This window comes from Chrysemys picta, chromosome 3 (genome assembly GCF_011386835.1).
Source record: "Chrysemys picta bellii isolate R12L10 chromosome 3, ASM1138683v2, whole genome shotgun sequence".
In the NCBI taxonomy this organism is placed as follows: Eukaryota; Metazoa; Chordata; order Testudines; family Emydidae; genus Chrysemys; species Chrysemys picta.
In genome coordinates this window covers 8,006,555-8,021,468 of record NC_088793.1, presented here as the reverse complement: position 1 = coordinate 8,021,468, position 14,914 = coordinate 8,006,555, and the positions used below count along the sequence as shown (strand labels likewise).

The window sequence follows — 14,914 nt, the reverse complement described above, 5'->3', positions numbered from 1 at the left end:
TTAGATCATTTAGCCCAGTGGCTCTCAATCTTTCCAGACTACTGTACCCCTTTCAGGAGTCTGATTAGTCTTGAATCCTCCCCAAGTTTTACCTCAGTTAAAAGCTACTTGCTTACAAAATCAGACATAAAAAGACAAAAGTATCACAGCACACTGTTGCTGACAATTTGCTGACTTTCTCCTTTTTACCATATAACTCTAAAATAAATCAGTTGGAATATAAATATTGTACTTACAGTTCAGTGTATAATATATAGAACAGTATAAAAAAGTCACTGTATGAAATTTTAGTTTGAACTTAACTTTGCTAGTGCTTTTTATGTAGCCTGTTGTAAAACTAGTCAAATATCTAGAGGAGTTGATGTACCCCCTGGAAGATCTCTGTGTACCCCCAAAGGTACGTGTAGCCGGTTGAGAACCACTGATTTAGTCTGCCCAAATCAGTGCAAGACTCTTCCTTACAGTCTATTTGCCAGTGTTTTGTCCCATTCCGATTTAAAACGTCTCAAGTCCTGGGTCTTTTCTCTACTCCCCTGGGGACAGACCATTTCTTGTAATCCCTGTTAAGTCACTTTCCCCAGATATTCAAGCTAAATTGACGTTTGCTTTATTCCATCCCCTGAACTTCTCTACCCTCTCACAGATGTGCAGTGTGGCTGAATGTATGTTGCTGTGGGAACCTTCCCTTTCCAGGTCTCCCTGACATCTGTGCATTTAAACTTCCACCCTGGATGCTCTATTATTGTTGTGGGCTGGAGAAGCCTGCATGTATTTTTTCAAATGCTTTCAAAACAAGCCATGAAATAGCTATATATTACTAAGAGCAACAGCAGAGCTGGTTCCAGTAATGACCTGCCTTTTTGCATCATACTTAATCTATCACAAAAGACATTGTTATCAGAGATCTGCCTTTGTCCCACACAGCTCTAAGGCACGGAGGAAAGGGTGGCTGCTGCTGACCCTTTTGAAGAAAAAGAAATCCAATCTACCACAACAAAAGTCTTAAGCATCCAGGACGTCACAGACAACACTAGGCTGAGCACTATGACCCATTGAGAACTTAACGTCAAGAGGAGGAACAGAATTCCTGCTCCAAAACACAGGCCCCTGCCACTTGAGCCAAAAGAGACCCAGAGCAGATGGCAGTATAGGGCCTATCACACATAGCTGAGCAGTTCTGATTCCATCCAGTAGAGGGCAGCGGTTACACACACAGTAGCTGCTTCTTTACAGGATCTAATCTATATTTCTCAAACACACATCACCATAGTACATAGGGAGTTTATGGCTGATGTTTGAACCTCAAGACGCTCACCTGAATAAAATACCAGTCCCAGGGCTGGATGACGGATTGAGGTATGTGCTGGTTTCAGTATTTGTATGTGGAGTGTCCAGCATTAGTGCTGGTCTTTTCTAATGCCTTACGGAGCCCACTTCTAGGGCACATGTGGTGTCCTCCTGACAGGCAAGTAGTGAGGAACCATTCAAGGCAGAGAGAGACAATGAAAAGAGAGAAAGAGAAATACAGATGGAGAGGGAAACCAGAGGGAAATGGAGAGGAGGGGAAGGAGACACGCAGATGAAAGGAAGGAAGGAAGGAAGGAAGGAAGGAAGGAAAGGGACAACTGAACTGAGAGAGCCCTGGAAGGACAATGACTCATAACAGGTCTCTGCAAACACTAACCAACGCTCTATGTTAGAGACAGATCAATGCATGCAACTTAATTTGCAGCTCAGACATCTTGGGTTCAAAAGTTTGATTCAAAGGCCAGCATTATTGGGGACCCTTCGTGTTCCACTCAGGAGAAAAGGAGCAGAGAGGGGGGCAGAGAGAACCCAATGGCAAAAAAGGAAGCAAAATACAGAGCAGAGACAGGGAAAAGAGTATGGCATAAAACAGCTCCTGCAGATTCTTTGAGCCTATTTCTGCTGTCTTCCCCCCTTTTCTTTTGTGACGCAGAAGCCAAGAAGGCTGGTTTGGGCCAATGGACCTCAGAGAGTCTCCCTAGCCACATACGAACAGACACGACTGTCATCAGCAGGGATTGCACCTGTAGCACCTCAATCCTAGGGATGGATGGTCACGGCCACAAGGGCCACGATGCCAGCTGGTGAATTGTTGGCGAGCTCTGGCACTCCTGTCACACCCCCTTTTTGCTTAACCACACCCCCTTTTTGCTTAGCCACACCCCTCACCATGATGGCTGGGACGGGGGGGAGGGGAGATGCAAAACTACTTATGACATCAACCAGAGATCCCTCTGGTTTGATGGTCACTTTGTGCCAAAAGACGCTTCCCCCATGCAATAAATCCAGAGATTCCTCCTGGAAACAGGCCACAAAATATCCAGCCAGTACAGCCAGCGGACCACTCCCTGCCCCACTGCCCTACCCTCGCCCTGTGGGACTAGGACAGACGTGACGGCTTTGCTCAGAGTCCTCGATCAAACAGAAGGCTGCCAGCACGGTTCTGTCACCCAGCTAGTGACCTGGATGGGTGCATGCCTCTGTCGCTCTTGGGAGCAGATTGCTGGCAGCACATTGGACAGATAACAGGACGGGGAGAGAGAGAGAGGGCGACAGATCCTAGATAAGACGCTAAAATTAGCCCAGCTCATAACTGGAGGCAGGCAAGAGGAAGCACAGCTTTTAACCAGGTTCCTGTCAGTGAAATGCCAGCTCTTCGCTAACAGCTCTTCGGTGAATGGACACAGCTCTAACCACACACACAGGGCTGGGAGCCCACAGAGACAAGCCCACGGTCACCTCTCACACCTGTTTATGTTAGTGTCACTCCACCGACGTCTAGGGAGCCGTTCCCAATTGACAGTGAAAGAAGAATCGGGCCTGTAGGCCCCCTTCTGAGCTCTGCCAGTGATTTGTGGCATGATCTTGGGCAAGCCACTTGCCTGATCTGTGCCTCAGTTTCCCCACCTGTACGATGGGGATAATGATACCTCCCTCCCAGAGGGCTGCAGGGTTTAATTTAGTTTGTAATGCACTCAGATGCAAGGCGCTGGAGAAGTGTGAGCTATTCTAGCCTAGCCAACGGCTCTGTGATGTGCAGGATTCTAAACACTGGGGACTCTGAAAGGACCCACTGAGCTCAGTGTCAAGTGGGAGAGTATTAGGGTTTGAACACAGGAACAGCTAGACTGAATCAGACCCAGGACCCATCCAGTCAGTGTTTAAAGTGGTCTGAAAAAAGCGTGTGGGCGGGAGGGGTCTATCATAACCCGAGAGCTGTGCTCGAAGTGCACCCCTCCGTGACCCAGCTCCAGATTTAATTATGTTTTTTCCCCTGGACCCGCGACTCCTTGCAACCCTCCCGTCTTTAAGCCCTCATTTAGTCCAGTGTCCTGTCTCCATCAGTGGCCAGCATGAGCTGCTGCAGAGAACGAGGCGAGAATCCCTGCAATCAGCAGATATGGGATAACCTGCCCTCAGGTAACATTTCTTGCTAACCCCAGTAGTTAGAGCCTGGCTTTTGGTCTGAATGCTGGCCTCTGTTGGAAATCTAGAGCCTCTTTAACCCCAGTTTGCATCTCCTGCTCCATCCTGAATCCCATTCCCCAAACCACTGTTTCCTCCGGGAACAGCAAGCCGGAGCCTTTGAAATGGGAACAGGACAGTGCACCCATTCAGCATGCGGCCTGGGAAACATGCCCGCCTGACATTTGCCGTCTGCATGGCTAAAGGTTTTGCAATGTGAAGGAACAAGCAGGCAGCTGTGTCTTCCCAGAGCTGTTCCCAGCCACCCTTATAACGTCAGGTCCATGTGGTTTATATCACATGGCTTGGGTGTATGATTAATAATTACCCAGGAAAGCGGAGTGCACTTATCGCAGCATCTGGTTCTCAGGGAGATGAGATTTTCTGCTCTCAGTTTATATCCAATATTCCAGCTGGGTGGAGGAGAGGCAGAAGGGGACCCAGTGACTCATCAGAGGTCATGCAGAATGGAATGATCAGCCCAGCCAAAATGAGGCCGTGGCTACACTGGGATTCTAGCTACTGGCACAAACTCTGGTGCAAATCATGTCTACCCTGGAGCTCTGCACTGCTGCAGCTACCAGGGTGCCGTGGGTAAAAGACCTAAAAATAACCATAAATAAATACATACATACCACCTCGCTCTTTGATAGCGCTTTTCATCAGTAGGTCTCATTATCCCCATTTTAGAGATGGGGAAACTGAGGCACAAAGGGGTGCAGTGACGTGCTCAAGGACACCCAACAGTTCAGTGGCAGAACTGGGAACAGACCTCAGGTCTCCGAGTCCCGGTGCAGTGTTCTACCCAGTAGGCAACACTGTCTCCCTAACACACTCCAGGTTCTCCTGACTGCCTGCCCTCTGCTCTCGCTGCATGAATTCGGCCCTTGGACTAGAACGCAAACAGCTGATATGTTGCCCTTTAGAGAAGGAAGCTGCATAAGAAGCTGGGGGGCTCTTCACCGGTCGCACACAGCAGAAAGCCAGGTCCCAGAGACACACAGGCAGAGACTAGCTCAGCCACATTCAAATCATGGGCACTGCGGTCGGGACAGGAAGGTAGAGAACAAAGCCAGGATAGTGACCTAGATCTCAGTTCCGTTACCACCGCTCCCATTAGCCACCCCCACAAAACAGTCACATTAGCCTGGGGATTGGGGGTGTGGGGGGGGAAGGAGAACCGACTTCCTCTACCCAGCGCAGCCATTCTTTAGGAGGTCAGTTTCCTCATCTTTTGGCTTCTGCACTGGGCCTCGCGCACTATTCCTCAAACGCACCTTGATCCTCACCTGCAGCCGCCCCACTACTAATCCAGACCTGGCCCTCCCCCATCCTAGCTCTGCCAGTGCCCCTCAGTCCTCTCTTCTCATTGTTATTTACAGTAGCACCCAGGAGCCCCACTCATGCACAGTGGCCCCACCGCGCTAGGCACTGTCCACACACAGAACCTGAGGACGGTCCCTGCACCAAAGAGCTCACGCTCTCAGCCCGAGGTTCCCCACTCACAACTCGGCTGATGCACCCTGGAGCTGACCTGCAGCACCGAAAGCAGAGGGTCACCACGCTAAAGGCACAGCCCTTAACTGGCGTCAGGATCCATCATTTAGCACAAGGTCTCTCTGCGTACACTTTCCACTGGCGACAGCAGAAGATGGGGGGGGGGGGGTCTGGGGAGCTGACAGAGTCAATCCCAGAGTGGAACAGCTTTCCTCCATCCTCAGTAAGTTTCCTACATCTCCCTCCCTGCCGCGCGAGATGACAGGCCAGCGACATGCTCTCTGGCAGGAAGACACAAGCATCTGGCAGCAAATCGGGGATCTGCTCTTACCTGCTGCTGGCTTTGTTCCTCCAGGTTGAGTTTGACCTCGAGAGACTGCCGTGCTTCCAGGAAGGCCTTGCGGTGCTTGCGATCTGCCATGTAGTAGGACATGATGCCCACCGTGATGGAGCACAGGTAGATGGCGACATTGGACAGGATCTTCAGAGAGAGAGAGAAAGTGTGACATTAGTGCAGAAGGGAAAGACAAGAGGGAGCTTGCGGGAGAAGACAGGGACATTGCTGTCCACACTCGCCACCAGAACTGCCATACGGACAGCCCCGTGGTCTGTGTATCCCAGAATCATGTCTCCCACAGTGGGCTGCTGGAAATGTTTCGGAGAGAGGAATAACCACCACCGCCCCCCTGAATTAGCCTGAACATGGGCCTATAGGAACATAGGAATTGTCAGACTCGATCAGACCCAAGGTCCATCTAGCTCAGTGACCTGTCTCCCACAGTGGCCTGCACCAGCTGCCTCAGAGGAAGGTGTAAGAAACACCTCACAACATCTCATCCTAACCCACAATAATCCTGACCCATGAGGCTTTATAATCCCTCCTTACATTCTTATTTCTTGCCCTTTACCATTATAACTCTGGATATTCTGGTTACCCTCTTTGTATCTTGTTCATGGCTTCCACAACTTCATGTGGCCACGAGTTCCACAGTGTAAATCCACATTATGTAGGAGAGTATTTCTGTTTATCAGTTTGAATTTGACACCTTTCAATGTCATTGAACATTCCATAGATGAATTCTGTAATAAATCCAGAATGCCCCAGGACTTCCTGGCTCTCTCTATGCTGCACAATATGATCACTCACAACTTCACGGTCACAGTGCAACAAGCTCTCAGCTCCTCCTGCACTGCACCCTGAATTAAGGGAGAACCTGCTTGTAACCACTAACAGTAGAGGGTCTATGACACACACTTGAACAGCTCTGGCTCCATCTGGTAGAAGGAAGTAAGACACATACACTAAGCAGTTCATTAGGATCCTATACCATGTGGAGACGGGCAAAGGGTCGGCATTCCATAGGCTTGCTCCAGTACTATGTAGTGGCAGTGGCAGTCAAACCTCTGGCAAGAATAGGGGAGCCCATCCATGCTACTGGATGTGATTTCCCCTCCCTGCTCAGCAAGGCTCCCGTGTGACTTCATATTTTTAGAGCCTGTTGGACAGGTACACTGCACTGTCAATCTGAAACCATGGTAACTTCTTTAGCCAGGTTTCAAAGTGACAGCACGGACGTGCTCCGCTGTGCTGCTATAAATAGCTATTAAATATATGATCAATAACATTAGCGGCAGTGACATGATCTTTTTATTATGTTCACCCTTGCCCGCCCCTCGTCATACCATGTGCTCGTTTAGATTAGTTGCCTTCGCTCAGGGAGGGATGGTGTCTTTTCCTCCTCTAAAGCGTCACGCACATTCACAGTGCTGTATAAACAAAACCTGAGATGATGATGATGATTTAGGAGTAACATAAGCAAGGCCTGTTGGTGCTGTGTAAACTGAAGGGGATGGCTTACCCTTTTAAGCATCAGGTTTGAAATTCCTAGGTTCCTTGGAACCATCAGTTCAAATCTCAGCAGCCCATCTGCATCTGCTCAAAGTAGACAAGCTGAGTCGTGTAGTCTGGAGTGAGGGCCATTGAAAGCAAATCTGCAAAACCTCTGTTCTGGGCAGACATGGTACTTCATGGAGCATACGTACATCAATGGCTATTAGCCAAGATGGTCAGGGATGCAACTCCATGCTCTGGGTGTCCCGAAACCTCTGATTGCCAGAAGCTGAGACTGGACGACACGGGATGGATCACTAGATAACTGCCCTGTCCTGTTCATTCCCTCTGAAGCACTTGGCACTGGCCACTGTCAGAAGACAGGACACTGGGCTAGATGGACCATTGGTCTGACCCAGTATGGCCGCTCTTACGTTCTTACTTTTTGTCTGAGTACTATTATCTGTATTCCTGTAGTGCCTAAGAGCTCCAGCCACGAACCAGGACTCGGTTGTGCAAAGTGTTGTACAAATGCAGGTTTGCTCTGGTGCCCTCAGGGCCGCCCGGGGGGGGGGTGGGGAGGGCAAGTGGGGCAATTTGCCCCAGGCCCCACAGGGGCCCCCACGAGAATGTCAGCAGCTCCCCCCGCCTCCACCTTCCCCCCTCTCCCGGAGCCTCAGCGTGCCGCATCTAGGAGCGGCCCTGGACAGCGCTGCAGCAGCGTGGTTCGGGCGGGGCCTGAGCTCCCACCGCTCGGAGCTGCGTGGTAAGGGGGCGGGGCTGTGAGCTGCGGCCGAGCGGCGGGAGCTCAGGCCCCGCTGGAGCCACCACACCGCTGCAGCGCTGTCCAGGGCCGCTCCTGGACGCGGCGTGCTGAGGCTCCGGGAGAGCGGGGGTAAGCAGCATGGTAAGCCCCTCTGAGCCGGACACCCCAACCCCCCCACAGCCCTGACCCCTAGCTCCGAGCCCAGCCCCTCTGAGCCGGGCACCCCCCTGACCCTATCCCCCCACAGCCCTGACCCCCAGCTCCAAGCCCAGCCCTCTGAGCTGGACACCCCCTGACTCCATCCTCCCCACAGCCCTGACCCTCAACTCCGAGCCCAGCCCTCTGAGCCGGACACCCCCTGATCCCATCCTCCCCACAGCCCTGACCCCCAGCTCCAAGCCCAGCCCTCTGAGCCGGACACCCCCTGACTCCATCCTCCCCACAGCCCTGACCCCTAGCTCCGAGCCCAGCCCCTCTGAGCCGGGCACCCCCCTGAGCCCATCCCCCCACAGCCCTGACCCCTAGCTCCGAGCCCAGCCCCTCTGAGCCGGGCACCCCCCTGAGCCCATCCCCCCACAGCCCTGACCCCCAGCTCCGAGCCCAGCCCTCTGAGCTGGACACCCCCTGACTCCATCCTCCCCACAGCCCTGACCCCCAGCTCCAAGCCTATCCCCTCTGATCCAGGCACCCCCCTGAGCCCATCCCCCCACAGCCCTGACCCCCAGCCCCTCTGAGCCGGGCACCCCCCTGAGCCCATCCCCCCACAGCCCTGACCCCTAGCTCCGAGCCGGGCACCCCCCGACCCAGAGCCCAGCTCCCCACCCAGACCTGGGCAACAGCAGCGCCACCCCCAGGCAGCGACAGCCCATTGGCACCAACCATCACCCAGCGACAGCCCATTATGTAATTGCAAATGTATATATACCATTAAAGCATTTAATGTTTTTAAATAATGTATTTTGTGTATTTTCAAATTATTAAAAATTAATTTTTGAATGTACTTCACTGGTTATTTTTTACATTTCCAAATACACGTTACTATAGTATTGCAACTTTTTTTTTATGGAAGGGGCCCCCTGAAATTGCTTTGCCCCAGACCCCCTGAATCCTCTGGGCGGCCCTGAGTGTCCTTTCCAAGTTGCTCCTCCCTGCTGTGCAGGGCCTCAAATGGCTGGACTGCGTTACTCAGGAGATCACACTGGTCCCTTCTGGTCTTAACATCTGTCAGTCGTCTACTTCTCTCATCCGCCCTCCCATCATGTACAAATCCTGCTGTTTCCTTCTTCACCATCAATGGCCCGGCCCTTCCTCTCTGGCCTCCTCAACCCCTACACTTCCTAGCCTGCCACTGGGAGCAGAGCACGTCTCACGCACACACACACGGTCTGCATCCCCCTTCCCTGTAACAGGCTTCAGCCTCACTGCATTTGGGCCAGGATGTGGTTATTCACTCAGCCAAGGAGCCGAGTTACCATCTACATATATTGGCCTCTCTCTCAGACAGGGAGCAGTAATTTTGGGTGCCGAACTCAAGACACCTTCAAGGGGCCTGATTTTCAGAAATGCTGAGCCCTTTGGAAAAAAGTCAGACCGCTACTATAATGTGTCTCAACCACTAGTCACCTTGGCCATTACTTGTTCCCAGGCAGCAGCCCATTAACGAGCACAGACACGAGAAAGCCACTTCTGTAACATGCCAAGCCGGCGCACTCTCTGTTTTCTGTGCTGGCCTTACAGCCCTTTCGGTCACCCCTAGGGAGACACATTCTAACTTCTCTTCATTAAAACTTGCTTAGCTGTTTTGGAAAAAGTCGTCAGGTCTATAATCTCCCGGGAAGGCCCCGGGGGAAAGGAACTTCTTGAGCAGTTCTGCCCCAAGCTACACACTTTGCTACGCTGAACACAGAGGCTAGGGGGGCCAGGTCTACGCTGACACAACTCCACGGAAAGGCGTTCCACCCATTTACACTAGGTCCAGATACAAACAACTCCAGGCACAAATTCAGATTATACTCACTTCTATAGAACTGGTCGAGCCAACAGAGAACATAAAGTATGATGAGTGCAAATGAACTGTAAGTTCTCAAATAGCAAAAACCACTGGTGAGGGTCCTACAACCCCACAGCTGGCTTGTTTTCCTCGATCCTGGTGACCAATAATAATCCTATCCACCCCTCAAGCACCTCCCTTCACAGGATCTCACAGCCCCATACAAACGCTAAGGATGTAATCCCTCAGCCCCTCCATGGGGTGGGGGAATAATATATGGAAATATACCTATCTCATAGAGCTGGAAGGGACCCTGAAAGGTCATCAAGTCCAGCTCCCTGCCTTCACTAGCAGGACCAAGTACTGATTTTGCCCCAGATCCCTAAGTGGCCCCCTCAAGGATTGAACTCACAACCCTGGGTTTAGCAGGCCAATGCTCAAACCACTGAGCTATCCCTCACCATGGAATCATCTCTGTGTTACAGTTGGGGAAGCACATGCAGAGAGAGGAAGTGACTTGTGGGATTTAAGCTTAGATCTCCCAAGTTCCAGCCCTGGGCTTCAACTCCAAGAGCATCCTTGGTTAAGCATTCTAGATGACAGACATGTCTATGGGAGCCCCATGCCTGGGAAAGAACAAGGAGTAATGGTCTCAAGTTGCAGTGGGGGAGGTTTAGGTTGGATATTAGGAAACACTATTTCACTAGGAGGGTGGTGAAGTACTGGAATGGGTTACCTAGGGAGGTGGTGGAATCTCCTTCCTTAGTGGTTTTTAAGGTCAGGCTTGACAAAGCCCTGGCTGGGATGATTTAGTTGGGGATTGGTCCTGCTTTGAGCAGGGGGTTGGACTAGATGACCTTCTGAGGTCCCTTCCAACCCTGATATTCTATGATTCTATGATTAGCCCCCCAACGGGGACCCGCACTGCTGCCTAGCACATTCCTTGCAATTACTGTCAAGCCATAGGAATTAGCACAGTGCATAAAACAATGGTCCATTTAGTCCAGTTGCCTGTCCCCATCAGCCGCTAATGTCGGACCACCCCTTCCTGCAACACTGTCCCAGAGGGATAAGGGGGAATTCCTACATGACCCTCACTGTCAATCAGATGACACCTTGAGCCATGGGGACTGGCTAACCCTCCTCATTCATCCTTGCTAGCTTCACTGCATCTTCCAGTATTATTCAGTGATGTGCCAGGCCCCCTTCTGAAATGCACTGAGCTTTGCCTCTGCATGGAACACAGTGTCGTGAAAGCCCAGCCCTCTCCAGCAGGTCAGACCCTTGGGAAGAGGTGAAGGCTCCAGCACTTTGCTGCTTCAAAGAGAAATCCACCCACACTTGCAAAATGCAGCCGTCATGCTGGATCAGGGGGGAGGAGGGAGAGCAGAAGTCATGCCAAACTCTCTACAGCAGCTCCTAGAGCGCAGCTTTGCAGATTTCCTTTCCCACCCTCAAACAAATCCACTGGGTCCCTGTTCATTTCAGGAGCCGGCTCCTTGTTTTTAAGGCCCTCTGTGGACTTTCTTTGGACAACCTCATGAAGCAAGGTCCAGATACTGATCCCTTATGGAGCTCCTGGCAGCATGCAGGAGCCATATGGGGGCAGAGCAGTGGAATTCCCCCAGTGCAGGGACTGCTGCGTTGGGCCCTATGCTGCCCCACCTCACAGCCTGGGTATAATGGAATGGGAGGTGGAAGAGGCACAATGTTCTGCTCCAGCTACCTTGAGCTGCACAACAACCCAAAGGCAGCCAAGAGATGCTCTGACGTGCACCCTCCCAGCCCCACAGCAGCCCAAAATCTTGGCGGCACAAAACCACCACTGCCCCCTATCCGTCAGGCTGTCCCTCCTGTGCTGTGCTTCTTGAGAGCCTAGCCCCCAGCCTCACACCTAATACCCCATCCATTCATTCAGCACCAGCCTCCTCTGTGATCCTCCACATCTTCTTAGCAGCACCCGCCTTCTGGTGCTGCCTCTTTGCCGCAGAGAGGCTTCGAACAGATTTCAAAACATCCCTCCTCCTCCCTCACCTCAATCTCTTGCTCTCTCTGTTATTTATTGCTGCACACCTCGGGTGTGTAGCCAGCCCAGAGGCCAAAGGCCAACCGCCTATTAACGCACACCCTGGCATGGCTCATTGCAATCAGAGCAGGGATCATTAACTCTGAAGTGCAGTTCCGCTCCGAAGAGTATGTAAAAATAGCCCCTTCTCACTCCCCAGATCTTGCTTCCCACTTGTATCCGTCAGTCTTGGGTGACCCAGGTAAGTTTTTACTGCTTTCTTGTCTCCATTAACCCTGCAGAGACAGCCCAGCTCTAGGAGTGAACTGGCCTCTGTTCCTTCTGGTGCAGCCACAGAATTGCTTACTAAGTTCCAATCAGTTACACTTGTTCAAACACATGGCAGGCACAGAGATCACTGAGGGCTTCATTTGAAGACACCGGGAGTCACTGAGGCTTTGTCTAGACTAGGGGTGATGTTACTTAACACATCTAACTAGCACATGCCTAGCACAGAGAAGATGCTAAGTCAGAGTTCCATGTCTAGACTCTTCAAATGTGATTGCTTATAAGTTCTAACACAACACTTTTTATCCTCACCTAGGCAAAACACAAGGGCATAATTTAACTTGGTAGGTGATGGTGCAGGAGAAGTAAAGAACCCAGCTTGACACTCAGATCCCAGGGGAGTTGGGAGAACTTCTTGTTTGGGAATAAAACTGTCTTACTTTTAAAGAGATCCTATTTGCTCTGGAGTCACTGACATGCAATAAACACTGAGTGCCACATAGGGTGACCAGATAGCAAGTGTGAAAAACGGGGACACTTTTTTTGGAGGAGAAGGAAGGGGATAGAGTTGCCTATATAATACAAAGCCCCTGATATTAGAATGGTCCCGATAATACTGGGACATCCGGTCACCTGAGGGCCGTAGCAGCATCTTTGCAGAGTTACTTTTCAGAGCAGAGCTGCACTTGAATAATAAAAAAATCCACAAAAACAAAAACACACTCTTTTGGTGGGATGATGCAATGTTTCCTTCCACTCTGACAAATAGTTCCTACCAAGAGCATAAGTGAAATAGCAGTGGGAAGGCTAGAAATGCCTCATCTCTAAAAGTTTGAACCTATTCACACTGGAAAACATAATCTCAAATATACATACAAAATGATGGATCTAAATTAGCTGTCACCACTCAAGAAAGAGATCTTTGAGTCATTGTGGATAGTTCTCTGACAACATCTGTTCAATGTGCAGCAGCAGTCAAAAACGCTAACAGAATGTTAGGAACCATTAGGAAAGGTAATAATAAGGTACAGAAAGATAATAAAACAGAAAATATCATAATGCCACTATATAAATCCACAGTACACCCACACCTTGAATACTGCATGCAGCTCTGGTGGCCCCATCTCAAAAATATATTTATATTAGAAGTGGGAAAAGTGCAGAGAAGGTCAACAAAAATCATTAGGGGTATGGAACAGCTTCCATATGAGGAGAGTTTAAAAAGACTGGAACTGTTCAGCTTGGAAAAGAGGCGACCAAGGCAGGGGATATGAGAGAGGTCTATAAAATCAGGACTGGTGTGGAGAAAGTGAATAAGGAAGTGTTATTTAACCCTTCACATGAGAACCAGGGGTCACCCAAGGAAAGTAATAGGCAGCAGGTTTAAAACAAACAAAAGGAAGTTTTATTTCTTCACAAAATGCATAGTCAACCTGTGAGATGTTGTGAAGGCCAAAACTATAACAGGGTTCAAAAAAGAACTAGATAAGTTCATGGAGGGCAGGTCCATCAATGACTATTAGCCAAGCTGGTCAGGGACAAACCCCATGACCTGGGCGTCCTAAGCCTCTAGCTGCCAGACGCTAGGAGTGGACATCAGGGGATGGATCACTCAATAATTGCCTGTCCCGTTCATTCCCTCTGGGGCACCTGGCATTGGCCACTGTCGGAAGACAGGATACTGGGCTAGAAGGACCGTTGGTCTGACCCAGTCTGGCTGTTCTTGTGTTACGTTCTTATTCCTCTTATTCATTTTTAAACATTGCTTTAGATACCCCGCTTGCCCGACAGCCACTCATGTTCTATTATAAACACTAACCTGGGATTACTGAACAGCTCCTGCTCTAACATGGAGTCAAAGGTGGTGCAAAGAGCCACCAACTTCTGTGGACTAGGGACCCTGGCCCATTAAGAGGAAGGAGACATTTAAAAATTATCTTCTCCTTCAGCTCCCCCACAAAAGCTGACCCTCTACCCCTTTCACTTTGCAGCCTGCCCTAATCTTTGTCCACTACCTTGTCCCTTTGGGCGTAGGGATATTGTGTGTGCTGTGGTCCCTGGGGCACAGGGAAACCGTGTGTGTGGTGGTGATTAGGTCTCAGCTCCTCACCCATGGGAGCGGGTGTACAGTTGTGACAGCATCGAGGCAGCCACTCAGAACATGGAGTTGTACAGTCAGGCCAGTAATGGTCTGAGCTCAGGGCTATGAGCACCCAAGTCCTTACCCCAACTCTGCCATGGGCTCCCCAGGACCTTGGCCAAGTCACTTGACCTCTCCATGCCTCAGTTTCCCCACCCATACCAGGGGATAAGTTACTTGTCTCCTTTCCAGGGCCGCTGTGAGGATTAAGGAGTTGGTGTTTGTCAAGCCCTGTAAAAATGCTGAGTATTCGTAGGCGTCTTTAGCTTTACTAAGTAGCCCCAGAGATTCAAGCACAAGTGGCCAATTAGTCAGGACAGCAGATTTTACACATGCTCCCTTCCCCTATTCCACCATACTCTCCCCGTAGCAGCCTCTCCAGTGCTGGGTTTCTCCCCCCACCCCACACAGCTGGTCTCTCTCCCTTCTGGAAGAGGAAACACCAAGAGTCCCTTCCAGGCTGGAGAGGGAAAGGACCAGGTCACAAAACCCAAGACTCAGCAGCAAGGGCTCCTGCCAGCCCCCCCCTCCCCCACCCAGGCAATAAGGGGCTAACATGAAGAGAGGTCAGGGTGGGGAAAACAGGGTGTTTAAAGCAAGCAGTGTCCCTTCTCCTCGAAGCTGGGGGCAGTTTCTCAGGCTTCCCCTCTGGACAGGTAGGCCAGTTCCATCCTTAGCTGGGGCCCAGAGACAAAGTCTAATTCCCCCCTTCTGCCAGGGGAGAACAACAAATGGTTGCTCCTTGGCAAACCCAGGAGTGTCCATGATCCCCCTGGCATCAGGGAACTGCTCCCAAATCTTCCCAGAGCAGGAGAGGAAAGCACAGCGCCAGAAACACCCAGCCCTACCCAACCCCATTTAGTATAGATACCCCTTACCAAGACACAGGCCAAAGCACCAGCAAG

General features: G+C 50.9%; 1 protein-coding gene across 2 annotated transcripts in view; it reads right to left on the bottom strand.

The window, feature by feature from the left end:
• The window catches only part of ADCY3 (adenylate cyclase 3), a 94,146-nt gene that overhangs the window by 65,712 nt on the left and 13,520 nt on the right, over positions 1–14,914 (bottom strand). For both annotated transcript variants that reach the window (XM_008173896.4, XM_008173894.4), the window contains exon 2: positions 5,321–5,470. In XM_008173896.4, the coding sequence (XP_008172118.3) occupies positions 5,321–5,470 (150 nt within the window). The remainder of the gene's footprint in view (positions 1–5,320; positions 5,471–14,914) is intronic.